This window comes from Salvia splendens, chromosome 19 (assembly GCF_004379255.2).
Source record: "Salvia splendens isolate huo1 chromosome 19, SspV2, whole genome shotgun sequence".
Taxonomy (NCBI): domain Eukaryota; kingdom Viridiplantae; phylum Streptophyta; class Magnoliopsida; order Lamiales; family Lamiaceae; genus Salvia; species Salvia splendens.
Window position 1 is genome coordinate 835,538 of NC_056050.1, and position 24,507 is coordinate 860,044.

Here is a 24,507-nt window from a genome sequence, read left to right on the forward strand (position 1 = left end):
GGTTTCGGGCAAGCCCATCGGGTTAATCGGGCTAGCCCATCGGGTTAATCGGGTTGCTACCGATAAAATTAACATGCAATCAATCCAATAAATAATGGTGAAAATGAGTTATATTTATAAAATGTAAAATATTTAATTATGATAAATTTAAGATATATGCTTAAACTCAAACATAAACATGATCAATACTAATATTTGAGATTTATGCAAAATAAAACATAAACATCAAGAAATTTTAAAGCATGTTTAGAAATTTAAATATATTTTTTAGTGAATTTGAAGTTTTTAATTCGTTTATCTATTATTATATTAATAAAAATTTAATATATAATTTATATATTTAATATATAAAATAGAAAGTTATTTTTTCAGTAATCTATATTTAAAAATAATCAATGAAGTGTTGAATTAGAGTCAAACAAATAGAACAATAGAAATTTTATTGGGTTTTCGGGCCAGCCCATCGGGTTTTCGGGTCTGGCCTAACGGGTTGCGGGTTAATCGGGTGCGGGCTAATCAGGCTGTAATTTTATCGGGTTGAAATTTTCAGCCCTAACCCTATAGAATTAATATATACAAATGGAGTCCACATTCTAAAATTTCATTTCTATATTTTTCTTACCAAAGTTAAACAATTTCTTAAAGTTTATGTGAAATTAAAATGAGATTGTAAATGTCAAATTTCGATGTTTTGGCCCGCTACTCATTAAGTGTGATAGATTCTAGTAGTAGATAACATATTTTGGTATATATATAATGGTTTCATTAAATATTAACGGTCATTGTGTTTTTAACCGAATTAATAAGTTAAACCTCAGTTTTAGTTAATCGTAAGTTACCATTATTTTAATAAGCGGTAAAATAACATCTTTTTTATTTTATGTTAAAATATGTGTTTTTTAAACTATTAACTTAATTCGTTTTGTGTCTTTTTCACTTCGAACTTAAATAATTTTCCTCAAGCTATGTCCACCTTTACATCATAATAATGTTGGGAAGAAACCAAACTAACTTAAAACTTGCGGAAGCACAAACGTTGGTATTATCAAAGAAACGTATCACAAGAAAAGGTAACATGCACTGAATTTTCATATAGGAGTATTATTTTAATATTTCAATACTTGTATTCATATTTACCGCAGATCGGAATATAAAGATGATAATTTAGACAAAAATATCATCTTTTTTTATAAGGACGGGGCGAGGATTTTAATATGAGTCCAATAAAATCGCGTAGTAAGTTAGGAAGTGACATTTGCCATAATTTTTATTTCATACTACTCTGTTTCATCTTCTATGTTAATTGAGTTATTTTTTATTTTAAAAAGTTTTTAAGATAATTCAATTATTTTTATTTTTAGTAAAAAGACAAATTTAGAAGAAAATTATAACATCTATTATGAGACGAATGCAGTATTTATTTTATAATAAAATATATTTATTTTATAATAGAGGTGAATGTAATAAGTTAGTTGAATGATTGGTCAACCTATCTAAAATAATAATAAAAAAATAAATGAGATTTTAAATCTTGAAAAGGGAGTAAATTTTACAACAATCTAACATAGAGTATTAGAAACTTGAGTTTTACTATATCATTACTAGTTTTGTTGTTCCCTTACGTGCTATGTCATTCTCGAAAATAAGTTGCCTCATTGAGTTGCGCATATTGATGTATAATTTAGCACAATATGTCCTTGTTGTTTTGTTTCTATCCGATAGATTCCTATATAGTTGACTAATAATGATTCTATTTCCTATAATTTGGGTCCTTTGTCCCTATTTGAAATTGTTTGCTTTTACAGTTTATTAGCTTAATGCATCGATCGAGTTCAGAAAAAATAAAATAATTAATCTAGCAATCAATAATGCGATATATGTTAATACCACTAACTGAATATGATATTCTTATGTCAACTTCTTTTCAATATCATGAGAAAATATAGTATTCACAAATTGTGGTTTGATGTACATTGTATTATTTGTTATATTTAAGTTATTATATTACTGTACTATAGTTTGGCCGATGCTCCGGATATATGATACGATTCCCAGGCAACCACCGCATCAACACAACGCCGAGCTGCGCGACGCCGAGCTGCACGATGCCGAGCTGCGCGACGCCGAAGAGCACAATGCCGAGCTGCATGGCGACGCCGAAAATCTGCATGGCGACGTCGAGAGATCGGAGGGAAGATCAGCGAGAGGCGAGAACGACATGCAGACGTCGGTCGCGACAACAAGGGGAAGAAGAGTTCGGCGCGCGCCTCTCCGATTCGGCGATTACGTCGCGAAGTAGAATTAGGATTCTCTTTTTCCTTTTAGATTTTATTTCCTTTTTATGTCTTTCTTATTTTTGGTAACTTAGTTATTTTAATGAGTCGAGCATATCTATAAGCTCCGTTTCGGGTTTTCTTTGTTGGTTCTTTCCCGAGATGCATTAGGTTTAGAAGTCGAACCAACCCTAGGGTCCTTAGTCTATAAATAGGGCTTTGTTTATCAAGTTACGGATGAATAAGAATTACAATATTTGCCCACAAAATACGTGAGTTTATCTAAACCTAGTTCGCCGCTGCCCGACGGAGAATCCTCCGCGCACAGCCGCTGCTAGAAGACGCCGCCGATCCTGTGTAGGACGCCGGAGTTATCGTTGGATCGCCGCGCAACCCCGCCGCCGATCACGTTGAGGTAATAAGGCCTTAACAATATACTTGGCATGTACTAGCCGGCTAGAAATATGCAACATTAAAAAACGCTCTCTCCGTCCCATTAAAAATGAAATTCTCCCTCCCTAAAATTTTGTCACATTTTTTCATTTTTGGTAGTAGACCTCACATTCCACTAACTTATTCTCACTCACATTTTATTATAAAACTAATACTCCTTCCGTTCCGCACTACTTACACTTATTTCCTTTCTGGGCGTCCCAAGTTATTTGCACTCTTTCCATTTTTAGTAACAATTTATACCTACAGCAGTAATTGTTGACTTTGTCTATCGCTCATTCCTTAATCTCCGTGCCCAAAAGGAAAGGTGCGAGTAGTGCGGGACGGAGGGAGTACTTTAAAAGTAGGACCCACACCCTACCAACTTTCAACTCACTTTCCATTACATTTCTTAAAACTCGTGCCCGGTCAAACTGTGACAAAATTTTAGGGACGGAGGGAGTATTTGTTTTTCGCCACAAAATTTTTATTTAATGTTGTTTGGTGAGTTAATGAGTGAGTTAATGAGGATGATCTTGTTTCTATTTTAGGAAGCGTTTCATTTTTAATGGGACAATTTAAAAAGGAAAACGTTTTATTTTTAATAAGACAAAGGAAGTACACAATGTTAAAAAAAATTAAATTCCCTCCTAGTCCCATTTAATGTTTCATATTTGACTAGTCCGAGTTTTAAGAAATTGTTTGACTTCGTAAAAGGAAACTGGGTAGAATAGCTTATAGAATGTGGGTTATACGTTTAGATACTCCCTTCATCCCTTAATATATGTCCCACTTTGACCTCACATAAGTTTAAAAAATGCAAAGGAAAGTTAGTTGAAAAAGTTAGTAGTAAAGTTAATATATAAAAGTCATACTTTTATATATTAATTTTATACTAATGTGAGGAAAAAATGAGTTAAGTTGAATGTTCAGTCATTATTAAAAATAGTAAAATTAAAGTAAGACAACTAAAAAGAGATCTAAGACACATAATAGGAATGGAGGAATATTAATTGAGAGATTATGCAACATATCTTACATGATAGCCGTAGATTCATGAAAACAAACATGGTGGCCATTGTAGCATATTTTGTCCCTCTTTTCCTTCTTCCCTTTTCTCTCTATCTCTTCTCCATCATCTTGAGAAGAAGCTCCGATGATCGAAAAAAACTCCCTGCAGGCTCCCGGGGCTGGCCGGTCCTGGGGGAGAACCTCAAGTTCGCCCACAGCCCGGAGAAATTCGTCACAGAAAAAATGTCGAAACACTCTCCCGACATCTTCCAAACCTCGTTGCTCGGAGAGAAAATGGCAACGTTCTGCGGCGCGAAAGGCAACAAGTTCCTCTTCTCCAACGAGAACAAACTCTTCGCCTCCTGGTGGCCTCAATCCCTCCGGAAAGTCCTGTGGTTTCCCCAAACAAATTCCACCTACAACCGCATCCTCCACCGCGACGTCCTGTCGCCCGAGGCCCTCAAGAAATTCGTGCCCGTGATGGACGCGCTGGCTCGTGAGCACATGACGCGTCACTGGAGGCCTAACACCGTCGTGAAGGTTCTCCCGCTGTCGAAGATTTACACGTTCGAGCTGGCGTGCAGGCTGTTTATGAGCGTGGTGGACCCGAGGCGCGTGAAGAAGATCTACGACCCGTTTTCCGAGGTGACGAGGGGGATACTGTCCGTGCCCGTTGATCTGCCCGGGACGGCCTACAGGCGCGCGATCCGAGCAGGGGGGTTTATTAGGGCGGAGCTGATGAGGATAGTCGAGCAGCGGAGGAAGGAGATGCAACGGGACTTTCTTTCGAAGATGGTGATGCTGAGGGATGAAGATGGGGATTTTTTGAATGAGAAGAAGATTTGTAATGAAATAATTGTTATGTTGCTTGCTAGTTATGATACAACTAGCTCTGCAATTACTGGTGTCATCAATCATCTTGCTCAATTTCCCCATATTTACAATGAGGTGTTTAAAGGTAATGTTCGCTCTGTAATGTAACTGATTGACTAATTTTTGTGGACGGGCCAAAATGATATTATTGTCTGTTTCAAATGAAACAGAGCAAATGGCGATAGCAGAGTCGAAAGGCCCCGGTGAGCTGCTGACGTGGGATGATATTGAGAAGATGAAGTACTCGTGGAACGTTGCCCGTGAATCCCTCAGGCTTATGCCTCCTGCGGTCGGAGCATTCAGGGAAGCCACAACTGAATTCACCTATGCAGGTTTCACCATTCCTAAAGGATGGAAGGTATCTACACGCACAAATATTTTTAATTTTTTTATTTGTTTGTGAATTCAAACTCACCATGTGATGAAAAGTGTAGACGTTCTGGACGGTGCACTCGACCCACAAGAATCCCGACTGCTTCCCAGAGCCGGAGAGGTTTGATCCATCGCGATTTGAGGGGAGTGGACCGGCGCCTTACACGTTCGTTCCATTTGGAGGAGGGCCAAGAATGTGCCCGGGGAAAGAGTATGCTAGGCTTGAATTGTTGGTTATGATGCATAATGTGGTGACAAGGTTTAGACTTGAGAAGACTATCCCGAATGAGAAGATAGTTTACCATGCTACGTCTACACCGGTTCATGGCCTTCCACTTCGTCTTCATCCTCATCAAAAATAGATTATGCATCCCGAATTTTCTCTTAATATTGTATGAGTGATTAGTAATTTAATGATCTTATAAAGAAATATTCCCTCCGTCCCAAGATAAACGACTCACATTCCTTTTTGGGACATCCCTAGATAAGTGAGCCATTTCATTTTTTAGTATTCTTTCTCTTACTTTTTCTCTCTACTTTATTAACGCTCGTACTTTATTCACTTTCCACTTAGAGCATCCGCAATGGGGCGGACGATAGGCCGCCCGATGCCTCGGGCGAGCCATCGTCCGCCACTGTGGGTGTGCGAACGATGCCCGATGCATCGTCCGCGCCCTATAGATCGTCCGCGGACGATATGCGGACGATGCAACGCGTTGTACGAGGAGGAAGAGAATTCCGGCACACCGGTGTACGTGAAGGTTGGATGTGTCTTTTGATTGTTTCTAATTTTGAATTTGTGTTTGTTGTTTGACTCAAGTAAAATTTACTTCCTCAGTCCCAGCACAAGTTATCAACCTGCCATTTTGAGTTATCCCACCAAGTGATCAATTTCCCTTTTTGGCTAAAAATAAAACTTCAACCATCTCTTACTTTATTCCATCTCTCTTATTTTATTCTTTTTTCGTACTTTATTCTCTCTTACTTTTTCCTCTCTCATACTTTACTATCTCCAATTTAACTCAATACATATCATTTTCTTAATTCCCGTGCCCAAAAGAAATCCATCACTTGTAATGGGACGGAGGGAGTATCTCATTAAGAGAATGAATTTACTTGTAATTAGGATTAAAACTTGAGTTTGATATAAAACTCAATTTTTAATTCCAACTAGTGTTAACCCCGCGCGATTTAAAATAAATTTATTCTGTTAATTTGACATTGTGAATAAATTTAATAAAATAAATAATAACAATATCACGTATGTTTAAATAATAACAAAATGGACGGTATATACTAAACATATGTTGAATAATTATAGTACAAAATTAAATAAGCTTGAAATTAAATCAACATGAAAATAACTTTTAATTACAACACTTAAATAGATCACTATAAAAAAGAAAAATGTCGTTCTTGACAACATATACACTTTAACACTAAAATTCTATTAATATGAAATTGATATAGAGTATACAACTAAAATTTTAGGATGACAATATTGCCATAAAAATATAATGAAAATTTTTAAAACCTCTCAAATTTTAACGTACATTGTAGAAATGAAAATGCATTTATCCAGCTAATACTAATAATAATTAAAACGAATTAAGTTATTATTTAGTTAAATTAGCCGGTTTAAAAATTTAGCCATTGATTTCAATGGAATAGATTAATTACAAAATTTGTAACTAAGTTATTATTTAGTTAAATTAGCCGGTTTAAAAATTTACCCATTGATTTCAATGGAATAGATTAATTACAAAATTTGTAACTGGCACTAACGATCACTCAATCTTCAAATCAGCAGTTTTACATCTTAATGAAACAATTGAAATGACAACAATTTCGCCCATTGTTCTTCAAGTAACGTACCAATCTCGTAATCTACTTCGCACAAATTTTGGGTAATAAATGCATTAATAGTATTTAAATATCCTAATTAAAATCTAATCGTTCCATTACTATCTTAGTTTCTACAATATGAAATCAAAGACCATTCAATTGAATTTGGCCAATAATTTCACTAAATAGAAACCTGTTAAGCATTTGAATAGATTTAATAGCTATTTTAAAATTAGACGGAAAATTTTGTGAAACTAAATAGTTTCATCGTTACTAATTAAAAGAAATTTATATTTTTGAGAAATTTTTATTATTATAATAAAATCACCATGCTCAGGCAGTCACGCATATTGAACGGAGGTTGGTGAGCACATTTGTATAGAGGCTTCTCCTTTGGTATTGATAATCTTGTCTCGGCATGAGTTAAATATGTATTAATCATAATTTGATGTTATTAATCTTATTACAAAGTTAAAAGTTACTATATTTTATTTTTATTAGTAATAATTTGCTTGTTTTTGGCGCATCAATAAAACTGTCTTACTACTACAAAGGAACGAACAAAAAATAATCACTAATAAACAAAATGTATGTAATTAGCAAAGGCTTCTAGAGATATTACAAAATTAATGTGAATATGATGAATTATTATTGGGCCTAAATAAAATTAGTAGAGATGCTCTGCCTCCTCTATTAATTACCAGCACCTCCGCTCCGCTCTTCGACTCTCACCATCTCGCACTATCTCAGACTATTTCCTCCGTCTCCCTTTACCACTTCAGTAGAACTATCATCAACGGTTGTCGATAGCCCTGTTGTACGGAATGCTACACGTTTGACACATGAGAATCATCGCCGGCAACACTCTTTTTTCCACCACGGTCATGACACTTTTGATTAATAGAATTGGTATTTATAGAATATTTGGTAGCTTTTAGCATTCTTCTGTACTGAGTTTTAGTAAACACAATTTAATTTATAATTAATTAAATCAACATTAAATTGTCTCACACTATTTGGTAGCTTTTAGCATTCTTCTGTACTGAGTTTTAGTAAACACAATTTAATTTATAATTAATTAAATCAACATTAAATTGTCTCACAATATTTGGTAGCTTTTAGCATTATTCTGTACTGAGTTTTAGTAAACACAATTTAATTTATAATTAATTAAATCAACATTAAATTGTCTCACAATTTTTTGTCACGAAAAACTGTTAGAATTTGGATCCAATTGAATTACATTTCAATTATTATTCGAGATTAATTAGATTAAATTCCAATATAATTGTCTCCAATTCATTGATGCTCCCAAATGACATTTTTGTGAACTTTTTTAAAATTCCCCTTTGTCGTCAAGGAATTTTGGACCTTTGATTTACAAAATTTATTTGTGAAGAGTATTTATTGGGATTTTATTTTTTTATACCAATCCTTGATTAAATTTAGAGAGATTGGCCGGTTTAAAAATTTAGCCATTGATTTCAATTGTACATGGGAGAAATTGTTGTCATTGGCTGATTTGAAGATTGATTGATCGTTAGTGCCAGTTACAAATTTTGGGTAATAAATGCATTAATAGTATTTAATTATCCAAATTAACCAAATATTTAGATTATTCAAAATCGTACATAAAGCTTATAAATATTTAAATTCATGCTTATAATTCATAAATAGTTATATTAAAGGCCAAAACTCGCCTTTTATATATAGATAGATATAGATAGATTAAAAATGACTTTAAAAATTCAATCCCTTATGATTAAATTTGACTCAAATAAAATAACTATTATATATATATATATATATAGATTAAAAATGACTTTAAAAATTCAATCCCTTATGATTAAATTTGACTCAAATAAAATAACTACTACTCGAAAGACACATCTCACCTTAACGTCTGCATCAGTTTAGCTAATTTGTATATATATACAGATTTCAAAATGTCACCGTTTGACTTTTATGATTAATGGAATAGTCTCATAATTGAAGTGTTATATACATGTATAAAATTGGGGTAGGCGGTGGGGGGCTTTTTTTTAAGGGATTGAATTTATTTCCTGTCCTTTTCAATTAGAATTATAAGCTAAGTTTGGATATATGGATGGGTCCTCTATCGTGCACAAATGTATAGCAGGCAGCAACTCCTGCTGTTATATATAAAAAAATAAAATAATCAAATAAATTAAATTAAATTAATATATATTATTTATTATATTATCAGGAACAGCATGGGCTGCTGAGGATCTAACCCCTGGATATATACTTCTATCAAAATTTCCAAATTTAACTTTTAATTTTAATTAAAAATATATAAATAAATTCAATCCTTTATTAAGATAGAATTTGACTCAAACTAAATAACTGAAATAAATCTAAATTAAAAATAATCATAAGACACATCTCGCCTCCACGCACGCACCATATGCAGTACTTGAGCCTTAGTTTAGCTAATTTGTACTTCCTTCGTCCGCCAAAACTTGACATATTTTGGTACTCTCTCCGTCCCGGATAATTTGTCCCATTTTTCCATTTCGGTCCGTCCCACATAATTTGTCTCATTTCACTTTTTACCATTTTTGGTAGTGAACCTCATATTCCACTAACTCATCCATACTCACATTTTACTATAAAACTAATATATAAAAGTAGGATCCACATTCCACTAATTTTTTCAACTCACTTTTCATTACATTTCTTAAAACTCGTGTCCGGTCAAAGTGAGAAGAATTATCCGGGACGGGGGGAATATTTCGGGTTATCCGCCTTTTAAAGACACATATGCCTTCACGTGCGCACCATATGCACTACTTGAGCCTTGGTTTAGCTAATTTGTAATTCCTTCGTCCGCCAAAACTTGACATGTTTTGTCATTTCAGGTGGTCCGCCGTTTAAAGACACGTTTACCCCTTCTTTTTTTTTTCTTCTGTTTTTTGTAAGTGAACTCCATACCGACTCATTGCACTCGGTTCGAGCTTACAATTTCAAATTATGTAGATTTAGGTCCATGTTCATTGTACCAAATTATTTCTTTGAAAAAATATCTCATTTTGCCATTTCACGATGTTGTGATTTAAAGTTCTACTTTTTTATAATTATTTGTAAGTGGACCACACTATTCAATTAAATTATTACACTCACATTCTATTATAAAATTAATATATAAAAATGGAGTCCACATTCTACAAACTCATTTCTCTATTTTTCTTAACAAAGTTACGATTTCTTAAAAATTGTGTCAAAGTTAAAATGAGATTATAAACGGCGGACGGGAGGAGATATGACTAGGAAAGAGGGCCTCGGTCAAAGCCATTCAGTATCATGATCCTCCTCTTCACAAGTTGAGTTTATCTAATGCAATGTTTTAGACAAAATTAAACCGTGGCTTAAGGCATTAGGTTCAACAATAGAATTTAAAATCTTGTAATAAACAATTCCATGTGCTCCGTTATTCAAGAATTACTTATGTTAACCTCAACTTTACATAAATATAGTAAAGGCAATATATAAAAGGGAAATGCTATGTGGCCACATTATGGCCAGCCATAAACTGGTATAATAGCAAAAAAACCGATTTACTTAGAATATTCGGTTTAGTTAGGAATTGATTTTACTTCTATATCCTTTATTGTGGTCAAATTTAATACTATCAAAATATAGATATATAAAGTAATGAATTATTTTCATTCAATTATTTGATTGGTAAAAGAAATTTTATTGACATGTATTTGATTAAATAATTATTTTATTTGATTAAGATATAATATCACAAGATAAATAGAACAGTTAATGAATTATTAAAAGAAATTCTAATATCATTAATATTGATTAAGTTGATTTTTTTAATATGATTGAATCTCTATGAATATACATATATATAATAGTAGTAATAAAATGAAATATGTCAATGATAAAGAAGTATACGCCACCTCTTGTATTAAATGATGATCATATTTTAGGAAATGGTGTACACTAATAGCTACTGTAATGTAATTTATTTTGTAAAATTTTAATGTTAATAAATATTATCGTCTTGAATGTAAAAGATTTTGGATTGATTTTTAACTTTGAAACTCTATAATGTGTAATTAATGCATAACGTTAATTTAAAATTTCAAAACTTAAAGGGGATTCTAATATAACCGAAAGTATGGTGGAGGGTCAATGAGTCATTTTAAGTTATCCACTAACTATAATTTATATTTTACTCCCTCCGTCCCGCTTTAGCAGTCCCGGTTGATCAATTTCGGGTGTCCCGCTTTAGGAGTCCCGGTTGAACTCGGTGCATAAAAATTGATGTCCACTACATCAATTTATTTATTACATCATTTAAAAGCTGGACCCAACCTCCACTACGTCATTTATTTATTACACACTTAAAAGTAAAAAAATTGTTTAAAAGTGGGACCCAACCTCCACTACATCATTTATTTATTACACACTTAAATACTCCTTAAAACATGTGCCCGACTCAACCGGGACTGCTAAAGCGGGACGGAGGGAGTAATATATAACTAATACTACAATTTACTGATATAACCTTGTATGGCTGGTCATAATATGACCATTTAGCACTACTCTATATAAAAATGTCAACTAGTGAGTTAGATATGTCATACACCAGCTACCTAGCAATACGCAGCATATAAAATAAAACTGCACCATATTTAATGTCAACTTGTGAGTTTGATGTGTAGGGGAGAAGTTAAGAGTGAGGTCAAAGATCTCGGGTTTGAGTCCATATGTAATATTTAAATTTCTATGCATTTGCCTATCCAACAAAAAACTACTCCATCGCTCTATTGTAGTGGAGTCTTTTTTTTAATAAAAGTCCACCAATTTCTTCTATTTACTTTACTCTTTCTTACTTTATTCTTTCTTCATCTCTCTACTTTTTTAATTTCCTACTTTATTTTGCATCACTCACTTAATACAATTTTTCTTAAATTGCGTGCCGAAAAGAAACGTCTCCACTACTATGAAAATGGTGTTAGAGAGAAATTCGAATCACTTATCAAACTAAGTAGAGTTCAATCTATGAGCACCAAAATTTCTGTCAACACCATTTTCAGGCAATTTACATAGTCTATGACTAAAAATTTAGCATTAAATCTTGAAGCATTTCGTTTCTATATATTGACATTGTTGTGAGTCCATACTAACCCCCCTTTTTCTCTCTCTCTTAACATAGCTGCATATCAATGGATACCTTAATTCCATAACTTGTTCCCTTCCTTCTTCTTCCTCTCTATGTATTACCTCATCTTTTCCATTCGGAAAAGGGAGAAAAACCCTCCTCCGGGCTCCAAAATAAAAAAAAAAATTCATACTCCCTCTGTCCCGGAAAATTTGTCACTTATTTCATTTTTCGTCCGTCCCTAAAAATTTGTCACATTTCACTTTTACCATTTTTAGTAGTGGACCGACCCACATTTCACTAATTCATTCTCACTCACATTTCATTTTAAAACTAATATATAAAAGTAGGACTCACATGTCACTAACTTTTTCAACTTACTTTTTATTATGTTTTTTAAAATCCGTGCCGGGTCAAATGGTGCCAAATTTTAAGGGACGGAGGGAGTATTTTTATAGAACGGAGAATACAATGTATTTCAAAAGTCAACTTTATCCTATTTATATTTGAGTGAATCAAATTTTATTTCAACAGGGGTGGTCGAGTTGGAACCTTAGACTTTTTCTACCATGGAAAGCTTAATTCCATATCTTGTTCCTCTCCTTCTTCTTCCTTTCTCTGCATACCTCGTCTTTTCCATTCGCAAAAAGGCCTCCGGCCAACGGAAAAACCTTCCTCCGGGCTCCATGGGTTGGCCGTTTCTCGGAGAAAACATGGAGCTCGCCAGTTTAGGGTGTCAGAAGCTAATCAAAGACAGAATGCATAAATACTCTGGACATGTATTCAAAACCTCGTTGTTGGGAGAGAAAATGGCGGTCCTATGCGGTGAACAAGGAAACAAGTTCATCTTCAAGAACCAGAACACACTTTTCGCAAGATGGGCGCCTCCCTCATTGAGAAAGGCCATCTACCAAGATCTCGATGCAACCAAACATCAAGAACCAAAGGCCACCTTCGACAACTTCCAATACGACATCCTCAAGCCGGACGCCTTGAAGAAGTACGTGCTAGTGATGGACTCGCTAGCTCGTGAGCATCTTGAAACCGAATGGAGAGGTAGTTATAGTAATCATGAGACTTATATAATGGTTTCAGTTTTCTCTTGACACTTGATGTAGAAATGTTATATGTTATTTTTTTATATGTTCTTTTTTGTTTACTCGCCAACAGGTAGCTCAGTGGTTTCAGAAATCAAGAGACTTATATAGTGGATTCAGTTTTCTGTTGACACTGATGTGGGATAGTTATATTTTTTTTTTACTCGCCAACAGGTAGCTTAGTGGTGGAGGCTCTTCCATCGACACAGAAGTACGCCCTCTCGTTGGCGTGCAGGATATTTATGAACAGGGAGGGTTGGGATCACTCGGGCGATTTCTTGAAATCCTTGTCTCGTCTGACTAAAGGGATCCTATCTTTGCCTGTAAACATGCTTGGGACGGCCCTAAACCGCGCTATAAAAGGCGGGAGAGTGGTGCGTCGCGAGTTGCTGAGGATCGTGGAGGAGAGGAGGAGGGAGATGAGCAAGGGAGAGGATCTTTTGTCGAAGATGGTGGAGGCAACGAATGAAGATGGGGAATATATGAGTGATAGCATGATTGTTAATGTCTTAATAGGTTTGCTTCTTGGCGCCGAGTATGAACTCTCTTCATTGATCACTATTGTGATTTATTATCTTGCAGAGCTTCCCCACATTTTCAATCGGGTTTTGGAAGGTATGTTTTGGTGGTCTTTCTATCCTGACCTCGAATATTAGTTAGGGTAAATATTTTTTTTAAAAAAGGTTAAAAATGGTTAATTAGAATGATACTAATAAACTCATTAATATGGTCGTTTTGATACTAATAAACTCATTAATATAGTCAAAACACGATTGACTGTCAATTTTTAATGTAACTATTAATTATGAAACAAAACGTACTGGTACTATTTAGGATCAGAAGCTAACACAATTAATGTATACTTACTATTTTGGGAAGTTCCAAGTTAATTGAGTCATATATATTTTTTTGGCAAATGATGACCGTGGTACCAAAGTTCCATCTATAAATTTTATAGTAATGGAAGAAAAATAATATTGGAACAGAGCAAATGGAGATTGCAAAATCGAAAGGCCCTAATGAGTTGCTGGCGATGGAGGATTTGGAGAAGATGAAGTACACGTGGAACGTGGTTCGCGAGTGCTTGAGGCTAACACCCCCTTCGATAGGAGGGTTCAGTGAGAGCACTGCTGAATTCACCTATGCAGGTTTCACCATTCCTAAAGGATGGAAGGTGAGATTTACTTATGTATATCAATGATAAGTGTGACTTTTTTTTGTCTATTTTTGCAAACTCCATAATTATATGTGTGGTGATTCTATTTTTTATACAATGCAACTTATTTCCTTTACTCACCTACACAAAACATAGTCAATAGTTTCCATTTTTGGAGGTCTACCGACTACCAAAGAGAGTATTATTCCATTTATAAACACTATAGAAGTACTTTTGTGACATATTACGAACTTCGAATATTTTTATTATATGAAATATTTAATTTTTGATGATATTTAATTTTTAAGGAGTAGTGTCTCATAATTTCCACTGAATAAGTGATTTCATGATATACTTCATTAGTAAATACTGAGAAATGGAGTAGAGTAATAGAGCACAAAACGAAACATGCTAAATATTCATACATACTAATAATTAATTCATTATTCGGTAATTAATTAATTTCAATGTTTTATGTATTCTTTAATTCAATATTTTTTGAATGATATAAATTAATTGTATATAGAGTCTACAACACATCGGTTCAATTAATAGTTAAATCAGTCTGACCTATTGAAACATGGATCATGAACCACCGTAGCTTTTTTGGGTTTGCTTATTTTTAAAATATTTCATTAAACTCAGTGCCACACACCCCTTCGGGACTAATTTTGTTGAGTGATTAAATATTTTAAATTCCATTCATACTCATTATTTACCCAAAACCTAGCGCCTAATTATATAATTACACAAACACAATATATATCCTTTTTTGGCATTCTTCACTCAAAACACAACCAAGGATTTGTTAAGACTCACGGCCTCCTCTTCACATCACAGTTATATTAGATGAAGAAAGTACTTTACTTATCAAGAATAATCATAAACTATATATGTAGGTATTGTGGACGTCTCATTCATCCCACATGAACCCTGACTACTTCCCGGAGCCGGAGAAGTTTGATCCGTTACGGTTTGAGGGGAGTGGCCCGGAACCTTACACGTACGTTCCGTTTGGAGGAGGAGCGCGTATGTGCCCCGGGAGAAGCTATACGAAGCTTGTAACATTGGTGTTCACCCACAATTTGGTGACAAGGTTTAGACTTGAAAAGGTCATTCCAAATGAGAAGATGTTATTCAGATCTTCGCCTGCACCGGCTCACGGCCTTCCCCTTCGCCTCCATCCTCATAAAAGATAGATCAATACGGATTTTGCATGTGTTTAAGGCCTATATTTAGCTTGTTTTAAATGTCATTCGAACAAATTATGTTCTTAAATTGCATATTTTATACTCCCTCTGTCCAAACTAATACGACATACTTTCCTTTTTATTTTGTTCCAAATAAGATCACACATTTCTATTTATTAAAACTCTCTCTCTCCATTAATACACCTAACCACGTTTTCCCTGTACTATTAAATATTCAACTCTCTTTCTGTTAAGGATGAAGTTCCTTAACTCGTAGATTTTGCGTCGAACGTCGCGGGAGCTTTTGCCCGTCGATCAATTTGGCGTCAAAATTAGAGTTTTGTGCGTTTTGCACGTTTAAAAGGAAAGAGAGTAAGAGAAAATAAAGTAGAAGGATAATTGATATTTCTTGAATGATCAAAATGACTAACAATGTCCACTATTTATAATAGTGTATACTAACTTAATGAGCAAGACAAAAGATATGAAAAAGATATGCAAATTCATAATTAACTAACTAAATAATAATAATAATTATAATCGTATCAACTCTCACACGGTTGAAATCCACCTTGTCCTCAAGGTGGGCACTATGAAGCAACGATGAGTGTCGAGGAATCCTCCTGGGTCAAACATACACCGGATAGCTGAGCGTCTCCCTGCAGCAATGCGTCCATGAATGCTCAAGCATAGAGTGTCATTTTGCGGAGGAATCAACCGGGCATCGGCGTCGAGCGATGTTGATCGATGATTCATACTTGCGACAACCCTGACATGAGATGAATCACTCAATAATTTCAGCGATGCGTTGTCCACAATGGAACTACCCAAACCAATCTGGACTTGGGGAATCTTGAATCGAGAAGCATTCAATTGTTGCGCGAACTGAATCTCGATGCAACCGTGAACCGGTTTCTCTTTACGTGCGGAATCCGAACTGGACTTCTCTATCTTCTCAACCTTTTCAACTCCACCAAAACGAGAAGAAGAATGTAGAATCTTCTCCGAAGAATCATCAAATCCTTCCTCGACTCGATCACAGTCAAGAATCACAGTCTCTTTCTTATTGCACTCCAAAACATTCCCAATTGAAGTCTTGGACAAAGCATAAGCCAACGAACGATATTCCACTTGCCAAGGAAGAAGTTCTGGCGGCGACGGTGGCTCGAGGGCGGTATCGGGAAGCAGCACAAAGGGTGGTGGTGTTGTACTCGACTGCTGCGGCGGAGCCAATGAGTCGTAGGGGACTAAACCCGACAGCCCCGACGAAGCCTTGCTATTTCCTGATAGGGGAAGGTGCTGAACGAGGTCCCTAAACTCAAAAATTTGGGAGCCGTATGGCTGCGCAGGTTCAGGCATCTCGGGAGGAAGCATGTTGTCGATTCGTCGGTCGGCTGCAACAAGGCAAGACTCCATCCTATAGCACGCTTCCAACAATTGTTGAAGTTGTGCGAGAGTCGGATGTGCCGTGGTGGTGGCTGGACAAGTTGGCTGTGGCGCGGGTTGATTCCATCCTGAGTTATGGTTGGGGGGCAGCAGATGATCGTATGCCGAGATCTCGTGGAAGGGGCGTTGTCCCGTTGTCTCCCAGTAGGCAGGTGGATCCCAGCTAGTGGGTTGTCTGAGCGCGGTGTGGTGTGGTTGCTGAGGCGGTTGATAAGGCTGAGAGTATCCCTGCTGCGTGCACAACCTTGGCGGGTCCCAACAAGAGGGCGGTGGTGGCGAGTACAAATCTGTCTCGTAGGACGATGGTTGCTGACACGCAGTTTCCTGGCGCAGCCATGGCGGGTCCCAGGAAGTGGGTTGACGGGCTTGGTAGGGATGGTGTTGTGGGTGGAGTCTCCCATCCTGTGGATATGGATATGATGGTTGTTGATCTAAGCTCTGATCGGATGGAGCAAGGGTTGAGGTACGGGCTGCCATGGGTGGTAATCCGCCTGCCGGAGTTGATATCCGGTGTAGCCGTACGACATGTAGACAGCGATTCGGAGGAAGAGCTCAAGATGAAAGCACCAATTCTTAAGGATGAAGTTCCTTAACTCGTAGATTTTACGTCAAACGTCGCGGGAGCTTTTGCCCGTCGATCAATCCGGCGTCAAAATTAGGGTTTTGTGCGTTTTGCACGTTTAAAAGGAAAGAGAGTAAGAGAAAATAAAATAGAAGGATAATTGATATTTCTTGAATGATCAAAATGACTAACAATGTCCACTATTTATAATAGTGGATACTAACTTAATGAGCAAGACAAAAGATATAAAAAAGATATGCAAATCCATAATTAACTAACTAAATAATAATAATAATAATCGTATCACTTTCCCCCTTTATTTAATACCTATATCCACCTTTCTATCCCCAATTAAACACAATAACCAATACCTCTTAAAATCATGTACAGACCACGGAGAGGTTTGATCCAATACGGTTTGAGGGGAGTGGACCGGCGCCTTACACGTTCGTTCCATTTGGAGGGGGGCCAAAGATGTGTCCCGGGAAAGAGTATGCAAGGCTTGAATTGTTGGTTATGATTCATAATGTGGTGACAAGGTTCAAACTGGAGAAGACCATCCCTGATGAGAAGATAGTTTACTATGCTACGCCCACTCCGGTTCACGGCCTTCCACTTCGTCTTCATCCTCATCAACAATAGGTATGTGTTGGAAAGTAAAACACAAACCTCATGTTTAGACTTGTGCAAAGAATCATAATATATACTCCCTTAGTCCATGATTAAATATCTCATATTTGACCGACACGAGTTTTAAGAAATTGTTTGGAAGTAAAGTGGGTAGAAAAGTTAGTAGAATGTGAGGCCTAATTTTATTCGTGGATGGACTAAAATGGAAAAATGAAACTCCTATTCGCAGACGGAGAAAATAACCAATTAAGAAATAAATTTGAAAGATGCGTGCCCCAAATTAACACCATGATCCAAATTGAAAATCGAGTTTAGATTGTTCATAATGGAAATAGTATATCACACGACTAGTTGCTCCACTTTTTTTAATATATTAATCATACATTCGCAATATCATTGGAACGTGGAATTAACAATATCTTGATCAGTCAATAATCACATATGCCATGTGTGTCATTATGAACCAATTATGCTAATCTCATAAAAATGTCGTATATGTAGATATGCAGTATATACAAATACACCGTGTTAAACATATTGTATATATAGGGATTTGATATGATTTGGTATGATATAATAATATGATATGCCAACGCTCAATTTGAGCAACAACGTGAGCGCCTCTCTTTATGTCACCACTCCTATTTACTTCCTTTGGTCAGAGTCTCATTTAAGCGATGTATTCAAATGCAAAATCTAAATATTATATAAACTCTAAATAACGAATGTTAGAAAATATTAATAGATGATTAAAGAATAGCAATAAAAAATGTCAACACAATATCACCGGTTGATGTTGTGTTGATTTTTTGTTTTTGTTATTTGGTCATCTGTTGATATTTTCTAACGGTCTGAATCATAGTTTGGAGTTTATACAATATTTAAACTTTGCATTTTATCACTACCCTTTTGTCTGATGCTCATTACATGTCCTATTTCACTTTTGCTATTTTTAGTAGGTGGACACCACATTGCACTAACTCATTCCACTCACATTTACTTATCACACCGTCCCATAGAAATATACTATTTTGAGTTGACATGTGTTTTAATGCGTAATTGATAAAGTAAGAGAGGAGAAAAAGTAATTAAAATTATGGAGTTGATAGTGGACCTATAAGTAATAAAGTAAAAGACAAGGAGAAAAAGGGTACCGTAAATGATTATAGACTATTTTAATAGGACAAACGAAAAAAGAAATATGTCATATTTATAAAGTGCATGTTTGTTACGATTTAACGCATAATATGTTCAACTTAGCTCTAATCAACATTCTTTTATAATGAAAAAGAAGTGCTCACGTTGTTGCTCAAAATCATATCAAATCTCGATATATGGAGTATATTCTAACATATAAAAATATGCTACATCCACGTTCCACTAACTCACTTCACTCACATTCTACTATAAAATTTATATAAAAAAGTGATTCTATACTTTATTAATTTTTTAAATTCATTATTCTTTAAATTTCTTAAAATTCGTGTCTCACTGACTGCTGTTATAGGACAAAGGTAGTAGCATGCTTACCAGTATATATATAATCGAGGATAGCTTTAGTTTCCTGAAAACGAACATGGAGGCCATTGTATCGTATTTTCTGCCTCTTTTCCTTCTTCCCCTCTCCCTCTATCTCTTCTCGATCATCCTCCATGGAAACGCCTCCGATGATCGTAAAAACCTCCCTCCCGGCTCCCGGGGCTGGCCTGTTCTGGGGGAGAACCTCAAGTTTTCCCGCAGCCCAGAGAAATTCGTCGCAGAAAGAATGTGGAAACACTCCCCAGAGATCTTCCAAACCTCGTTGGTGGGCGCGAAAATGGCCACATTTTGCGGCGCGAAAGGCAACAAGTTCCTCTTCTCGAACGAGAACAAACTCCTCTCCTTCTGGTTCCCTCAATCAATGCGGAGAGTCCTGTCGTTTCCCCACATCGCCGAGAGCAATATGAAGGTGGGCCCCGCCACCAAGAGCATCCTCCACCACGACCTCTTGTCCCCCGGGGCCCTCAAGAAGCACGTGCCGGCGATGGACGCGCTGGCGCGTGAGCACATGGCGCGTCACTGGAGGCCTGGCTCGGTCGCGAGAGTTCTTCCGTTGGCGAAGAAGTACACGTTCGAGCTGGCGTGCGAGTTGGTTCTGAGCGAGGTCGATCCCCGGCGCGTGAAGAGGCTCTCGGATCCGTTCACTGCGGTGACGGAGGGGATGCTCTCCGTGCCTGTGGATTTTCCCGGGACGGCCTACAGGCGCGCGATCAGGGGTGGCGAGGCGATGAGGGAGGAGGTGATGAGGATTGTCCGGGAGCGGAGGGAGGAGTTGGAAGGGAGGAACGAGGGCGAGGGCGAGGGCGAGACGGGCGATTTTCTGTCGAAGATGGTGATGGCGAGGGATGAAGATGGGCAGTTTATGGGGGAGAAGGAGATTTGTACACAAGTAATTGGTATGCTGGTGGCTAGCTATGATACAACAAGCTCTGCGCTTACTAGTGTCATGAATAATCTTGCTCAACTTCCCCATGTCTACAATGAGGTTTTGAAAGGTATAATGTTTTATTATATCCATTTACTTTGTTTGCCTGTCCAAGAAAATAGGCCTGATTAGAGGTGCTCAAGGTTTACAGTTCCGACAGTTAACCGCGAAATCGCTCCGAACCGGAGCCGTGAGAATTTACCCGAACCGAAATCGTCGATTTTAGAACCGTGGTTCGGTTTAGGTTCAAAAACTTTAGAACCAGAACCGTGCCGGAACTGCCGGTTTTGAGTGATTTCAAATCGGAACTGCAAAAACTGCCGAAAAACCGTGAAATCGAGCTAGAACCGCAAAAAACCACCGAAAATCGGCGTTCGGAACCTTAAAAAAGCGCCGGTTCGGTTCCGGTTCGGTAATTTTCAAAACCGGAACCGGCGGTTCAAAACCGTAACTACCGGTTCCGGAACCGTGGGCACCTCTAGGCCTAATAGGAGAAAGAATCTCTCATTCATTCATTTACCCAAGACATGCTTCATTTGTTTTGTTTTTTTTTAATGGACCTCATACTCCACTTACTTTATTTCACTAACGTTTCATTATAAAACTAATAGTATATAAAAATAGGACCCACCTTTTACTAACCTTTTTCCACGCAGTTTCTACTACATTTCTTAAAACATACATCATTTCAAATGGGTTTTGGTTAAGCAAAAATCCGATTTGAAATCCGAATGTTCTCACCTCTCCCAACTTTCAAAAAAACAGAGCAAATGGAGATAGCAGAATCAAAAGGCCCCGGTGAGCTGCTAACATGGGACGATATCGAGAAGATGAAGTACTCATGGAACGTCGTGCGTGAATCGCTCAGGCTCACGCCTCCTTCACTAGGATCTTTTAGGGAAGTAGCAACTGAATTCACCTATGCAGGTTTCACCATTCCTAAAGGATGGAAGGTATCTACTAGTACCATTTTGTATTTTATTTTTCTTTCGATGTTTGTAAACTCAAACTCAAACTCAAACTCAAACTCAAACTCAAACTCAAACTCAAACTCGATATGAAAAAAAACAAATTATAAACTTGCAGACGTTCTGGACAGCGTACTCGACCCACAAGAATCCCAATTGCTTCCCAGATCCGGAGAGGTTTGATCCATCGCGGTTTGAGGGGAGTGGGCCAGCACCTTACACGTTCGTTCCATTTGGAGGAGGGCCAAGAATGTGCCCGGGGAAAGAGTATGCTAGGCTTGAATTGTTGGTTATGATGCATAATGTGGTGACAAGGTTTAGACTTGAGAAGACTATCCCAAATGAGAAAATAGTTTACCATGCTACGCCTACGCCGGTCTATGGCCTCCCGCTTCGTCTTCATCCTCATCAAAAATAGGTCTATTCATCCTATTTAATGTGACTATTTTTTTTTTGAGACGCCTCACTTAGAGTCAAGTTTTCTAAAATGTAAACGTCAGTTTTTTTTTATTCATTTTCCACATAACTCCTAAACAATACTGGATGGAGGGAGGGAGTATGTGCGGTTCTGGATGTTGTGATTAAATCTGCAAAATTCAATAATGTTATGGTTTTACATATATCTTTAGTCTTTCTACTCCCTACGTCTCCTAAAATAAAAACTTTTGAAACGATACGGGTTTAATACAAAATTGGTAAAATAAGAGAGATAGAAAAAGAAATAGAGCAATGGAAAATTAATGGATCCCACCTCATTATATTGATGGAGGATTTTAAAATTATACTCTATCCGTCCCATAATAATATGGGCACATGATGCAGCACAAAAATTAATATAAAATTGATAAAGTAATATAGAGAAGGAAAATAGTAGTTAAAGTAGTATTATTAGACAGTAAGACCCATATAATTATTACCATAACACTATTTTAGCTACCGTTCACCTCTATTTTGATTTGAAATTTGGTGGGCATCATCACCTTCTATAGTGGGACCCACCATAACCTTTCACTTTTATTGGTGATGATGCACAATTTGGTGACAAAGTTCAGATTTGAAAAGGCCATCCCACATGAGAAGATGGTGGAGCAGTTTTCGGACAATCCAAGTCCTGGGCTGCATCTCCACCTTTATCCACATTAGCCAAATTGATTGTTATTGAAGTTCGAATCCATGCCATGAACCTGCTCGTTTTATGTGTTAAAAAACCCAGCTTGCGTTACATAACAAGTGTGACTAATTGTATTTCGAATTATTCTACTTTCACCTAAATCTGTATTTGAAAAATAGGTTAACTGATGGAACCGTTGACACAGGCATGAAAGCGATATGTCTTTTGATTATTTATTATTTAGAGATTATTTCAGGTATTTTGTTTGTGTAAAATTCTACATCATTAAGAAATTATATTTATTTAAAGTTGTTTCCAATTGGATTTGAAGTTAAGATTGGATATAATTCTATCCAAATTTCAAACCTCAACTCTTAATCCCAATTGCAAAATGACTGCAAATGATTTCAATTACTTAACTAACATATTTTTTTACTCGAAAAAAATAATTGACATAAATCAAATTAGAATTAGAAATAATCAAAAGACACATTTTTCTTGTAAGTTTTATGTCTCACATATGTGACATGTGATAGAATCCTAAATAGAATTGGAATTTTAATATAATACATTAACTTGATTTAAGACATTTTTTCCTAATTAATTAGCTATCAATTGAATATATTGATTTAAATGGGACGTTTCCTAATTAGTCATTTATAGTTGACTAATATAGTATATGTTTCATATTAATGTATTGCTATTAAAGAAATTATTTATATATAATAATGTCTTGATTAACATTAATTTAGTAAAGAGTATATGTGGTTATGATGGCCATGAATTTGGTATTAATTACTTCATCCGTCCAAAAAAAAATAGATCATATTTGTCATTTTTGGTTGTCCACGAAAAATAGACCAAGTTTGAAAAAGGACCTTACTTTTGCTACCTAACACAATTAAACACTACTAATAATATGGATCTCACATTCCACTAACACTACTTCTCTCTTACTTTTTTCTCTTCTCTCTTACTTTATCAATTCCATATTAAAACTCGTGTCATTCACAATGTGGTCTATTTTTCGTGGACGGAGGGAGTATGTTATTGAGTCATTGACTAACAAAATCAAATCAAATGAAATTATTATAATCAATTATTTAATTTGATTTTGGTATTACTTGGTAAAAAAGAAACGTCCTAATTAAATAGTCACTTTGCTGGAAAGGGCTTTAATGTTTTAGATATAGAGTTTGTCCTCTCTCTGCCTATAAATACAAGTGTGAGATCTCATCAAATCGCATACATTACATAGAACACATAAACAAGGGAAAGAGAGAGAAACATATCCTTGGAGTTGGAGTTGCGCCACTACACCGAAGAAAGTTCAAGGAAATCTTCTCCTCCTTCCTCAATTACTTCCGCAATGGTTCGTCAAGGTATGTTTCGATCCTATTATGTCTTTGGTTGATTATGTGAAATACATTTTGTTCAAAGATCTTGTTTTATTTATATTTAATTATGTATTATTGAATATATGATTGATAAATAATTGCCTAACATCTCCTTCACGTCTTTTTTTGTTGTTGGAGGGGTACACCTTGTAGCAGCTTGCTGGAAATATGCGACATAGAATGTCACCGTTGGACTTGTATGATTAATGAAATAAATAGTCTAATAATTGAAGTATTAAATACACATAAAACTGGGGTGAGTGGCGGGATTTCTTTTTAAGGGATTTAATCCTATTCATTTATTTATAATCATGTATAAGTAACCGACACACAATCAGCCATATCTTTTTACTCAGTCCATCCGCCATTAATTATATATTTTAAGAAATATAATAAAAATTGGTTAAAAAAAGTAATGAAATATGAGTATACTTTTATACTTTATCCGTCCTTTAAAAATAAAATCATATTTTCTATTTTAAAAATAAATCATATTTTCAATTTTAAAATTTTTCTTAAAAATAGACCAGTTTTATCTAT

General features: G+C 36.0%; 3 protein-coding genes across 3 annotated transcripts; all 3 read left to right on the plus strand.

Moving 5' to 3' along the window:
• The first annotated feature begins 3,770 nt into the window (after nt 1-3,770).
• LOC121779399 (beta-amyrin 6-beta-monooxygenase-like) lies at nt 3,771-5,384 on the plus strand. The gene is made up of 3 exons (XM_042176733.1): nt 3,771-4,674; nt 4,760-4,947; nt 5,024-5,384. Exons 1-3 carry the CDS (start codon nt 3,774-3,776, stop codon nt 5,321-5,323), a joined length of 1,389 nt encoding a protein of 462 aa, XP_042032667.1. The 5' UTR covers nt 3,771-3,773; the 3' UTR covers nt 5,324-5,384.
• Nucleotides 5,385-12,493: 7,109 nt separating this feature from the next.
• Nucleotides 12,494-15,511, plus strand: LOC121779379 (beta-amyrin 6-beta-monooxygenase-like). Its single transcript, XM_042176716.1, has 4 exons — nt 12,494-13,002; nt 13,218-13,658; nt 14,030-14,217; nt 15,099-15,511. Exons 1-4 carry the CDS (start codon nt 12,516-12,518, stop codon nt 15,396-15,398), a joined length of 1,416 nt encoding a protein of 471 aa, XP_042032650.1. The 5' UTR covers nt 12,494-12,515; the 3' UTR covers nt 15,399-15,511.
• A 4,092-nt stretch (nt 15,512-19,603) lies between these two features.
• LOC121779508 (beta-amyrin 6-beta-monooxygenase-like) lies at nt 19,604-21,877 on the plus strand. The gene is made up of 3 exons (XM_042176842.1): nt 19,604-20,561; nt 21,257-21,444; nt 21,578-21,877. Exons 1-3 carry the CDS (start codon nt 19,604-19,606, stop codon nt 21,875-21,877), a joined length of 1,446 nt encoding a protein of 481 aa, XP_042032776.1.
• The last annotated feature ends 2,630 nt before the right edge of the window (nt 21,878-24,507 follow it).

Bases quoted from the DNA above. Each gene is read 5' to 3' on its own strand.
- LOC121779399 (XM_042176733.1), top strand. From the start codon at position 3,774: ATGGTGGCCATTGTAGCATATTTTGTCCCTCTTTTCCTTCTTCCCTTT. The intron at 4,675-4,759 runs GTAATGTTCGCT...CAAATGAAACAG, and splicing joins TTACAATGAGGTGTTTAAAG to AGCAAATGGCGATAGCAGAG. The intron at 4,948-5,023 runs GTATCTACACGC...TGAAAAGTGTAG, and splicing joins CCATTCCTAAAGGATGGAAG to ACGTTCTGGACGGTGCACTC.
- LOC121779508 (XM_042176842.1), top strand. From the start codon at position 19,604: ATGGAGGCCATTGTATCGTATTTTCTGCCTCTTTTCCTTCTTCCCCTC. The intron at 20,562-21,256 runs GTATAATGTTTT...TCAAAAAAACAG, and splicing joins CTACAATGAGGTTTTGAAAG to AGCAAATGGAGATAGCAGAA. The intron at 21,445-21,577 runs GTATCTACTAGT...ATAAACTTGCAG, and splicing joins CCATTCCTAAAGGATGGAAG to ACGTTCTGGACAGCGTACTC.
- LOC121779379 (XM_042176716.1), top strand. From the start codon at position 12,516: ATGGAAAGCTTAATTCCATATCTTGTTCCTCTCCTTCTTCTTCCTTTC. The intron at 13,003-13,217 runs GTAGTTATAGTA...ACTCGCCAACAG, and splicing joins TCTTGAAACCGAATGGAGAG to GTAGCTTAGTGGTGGAGGCT. The intron at 13,659-14,029 runs GTATGTTTTGGT...ATATTGGAACAG, and splicing joins TTTCAATCGGGTTTTGGAAG to AGCAAATGGAGATTGCAAAA.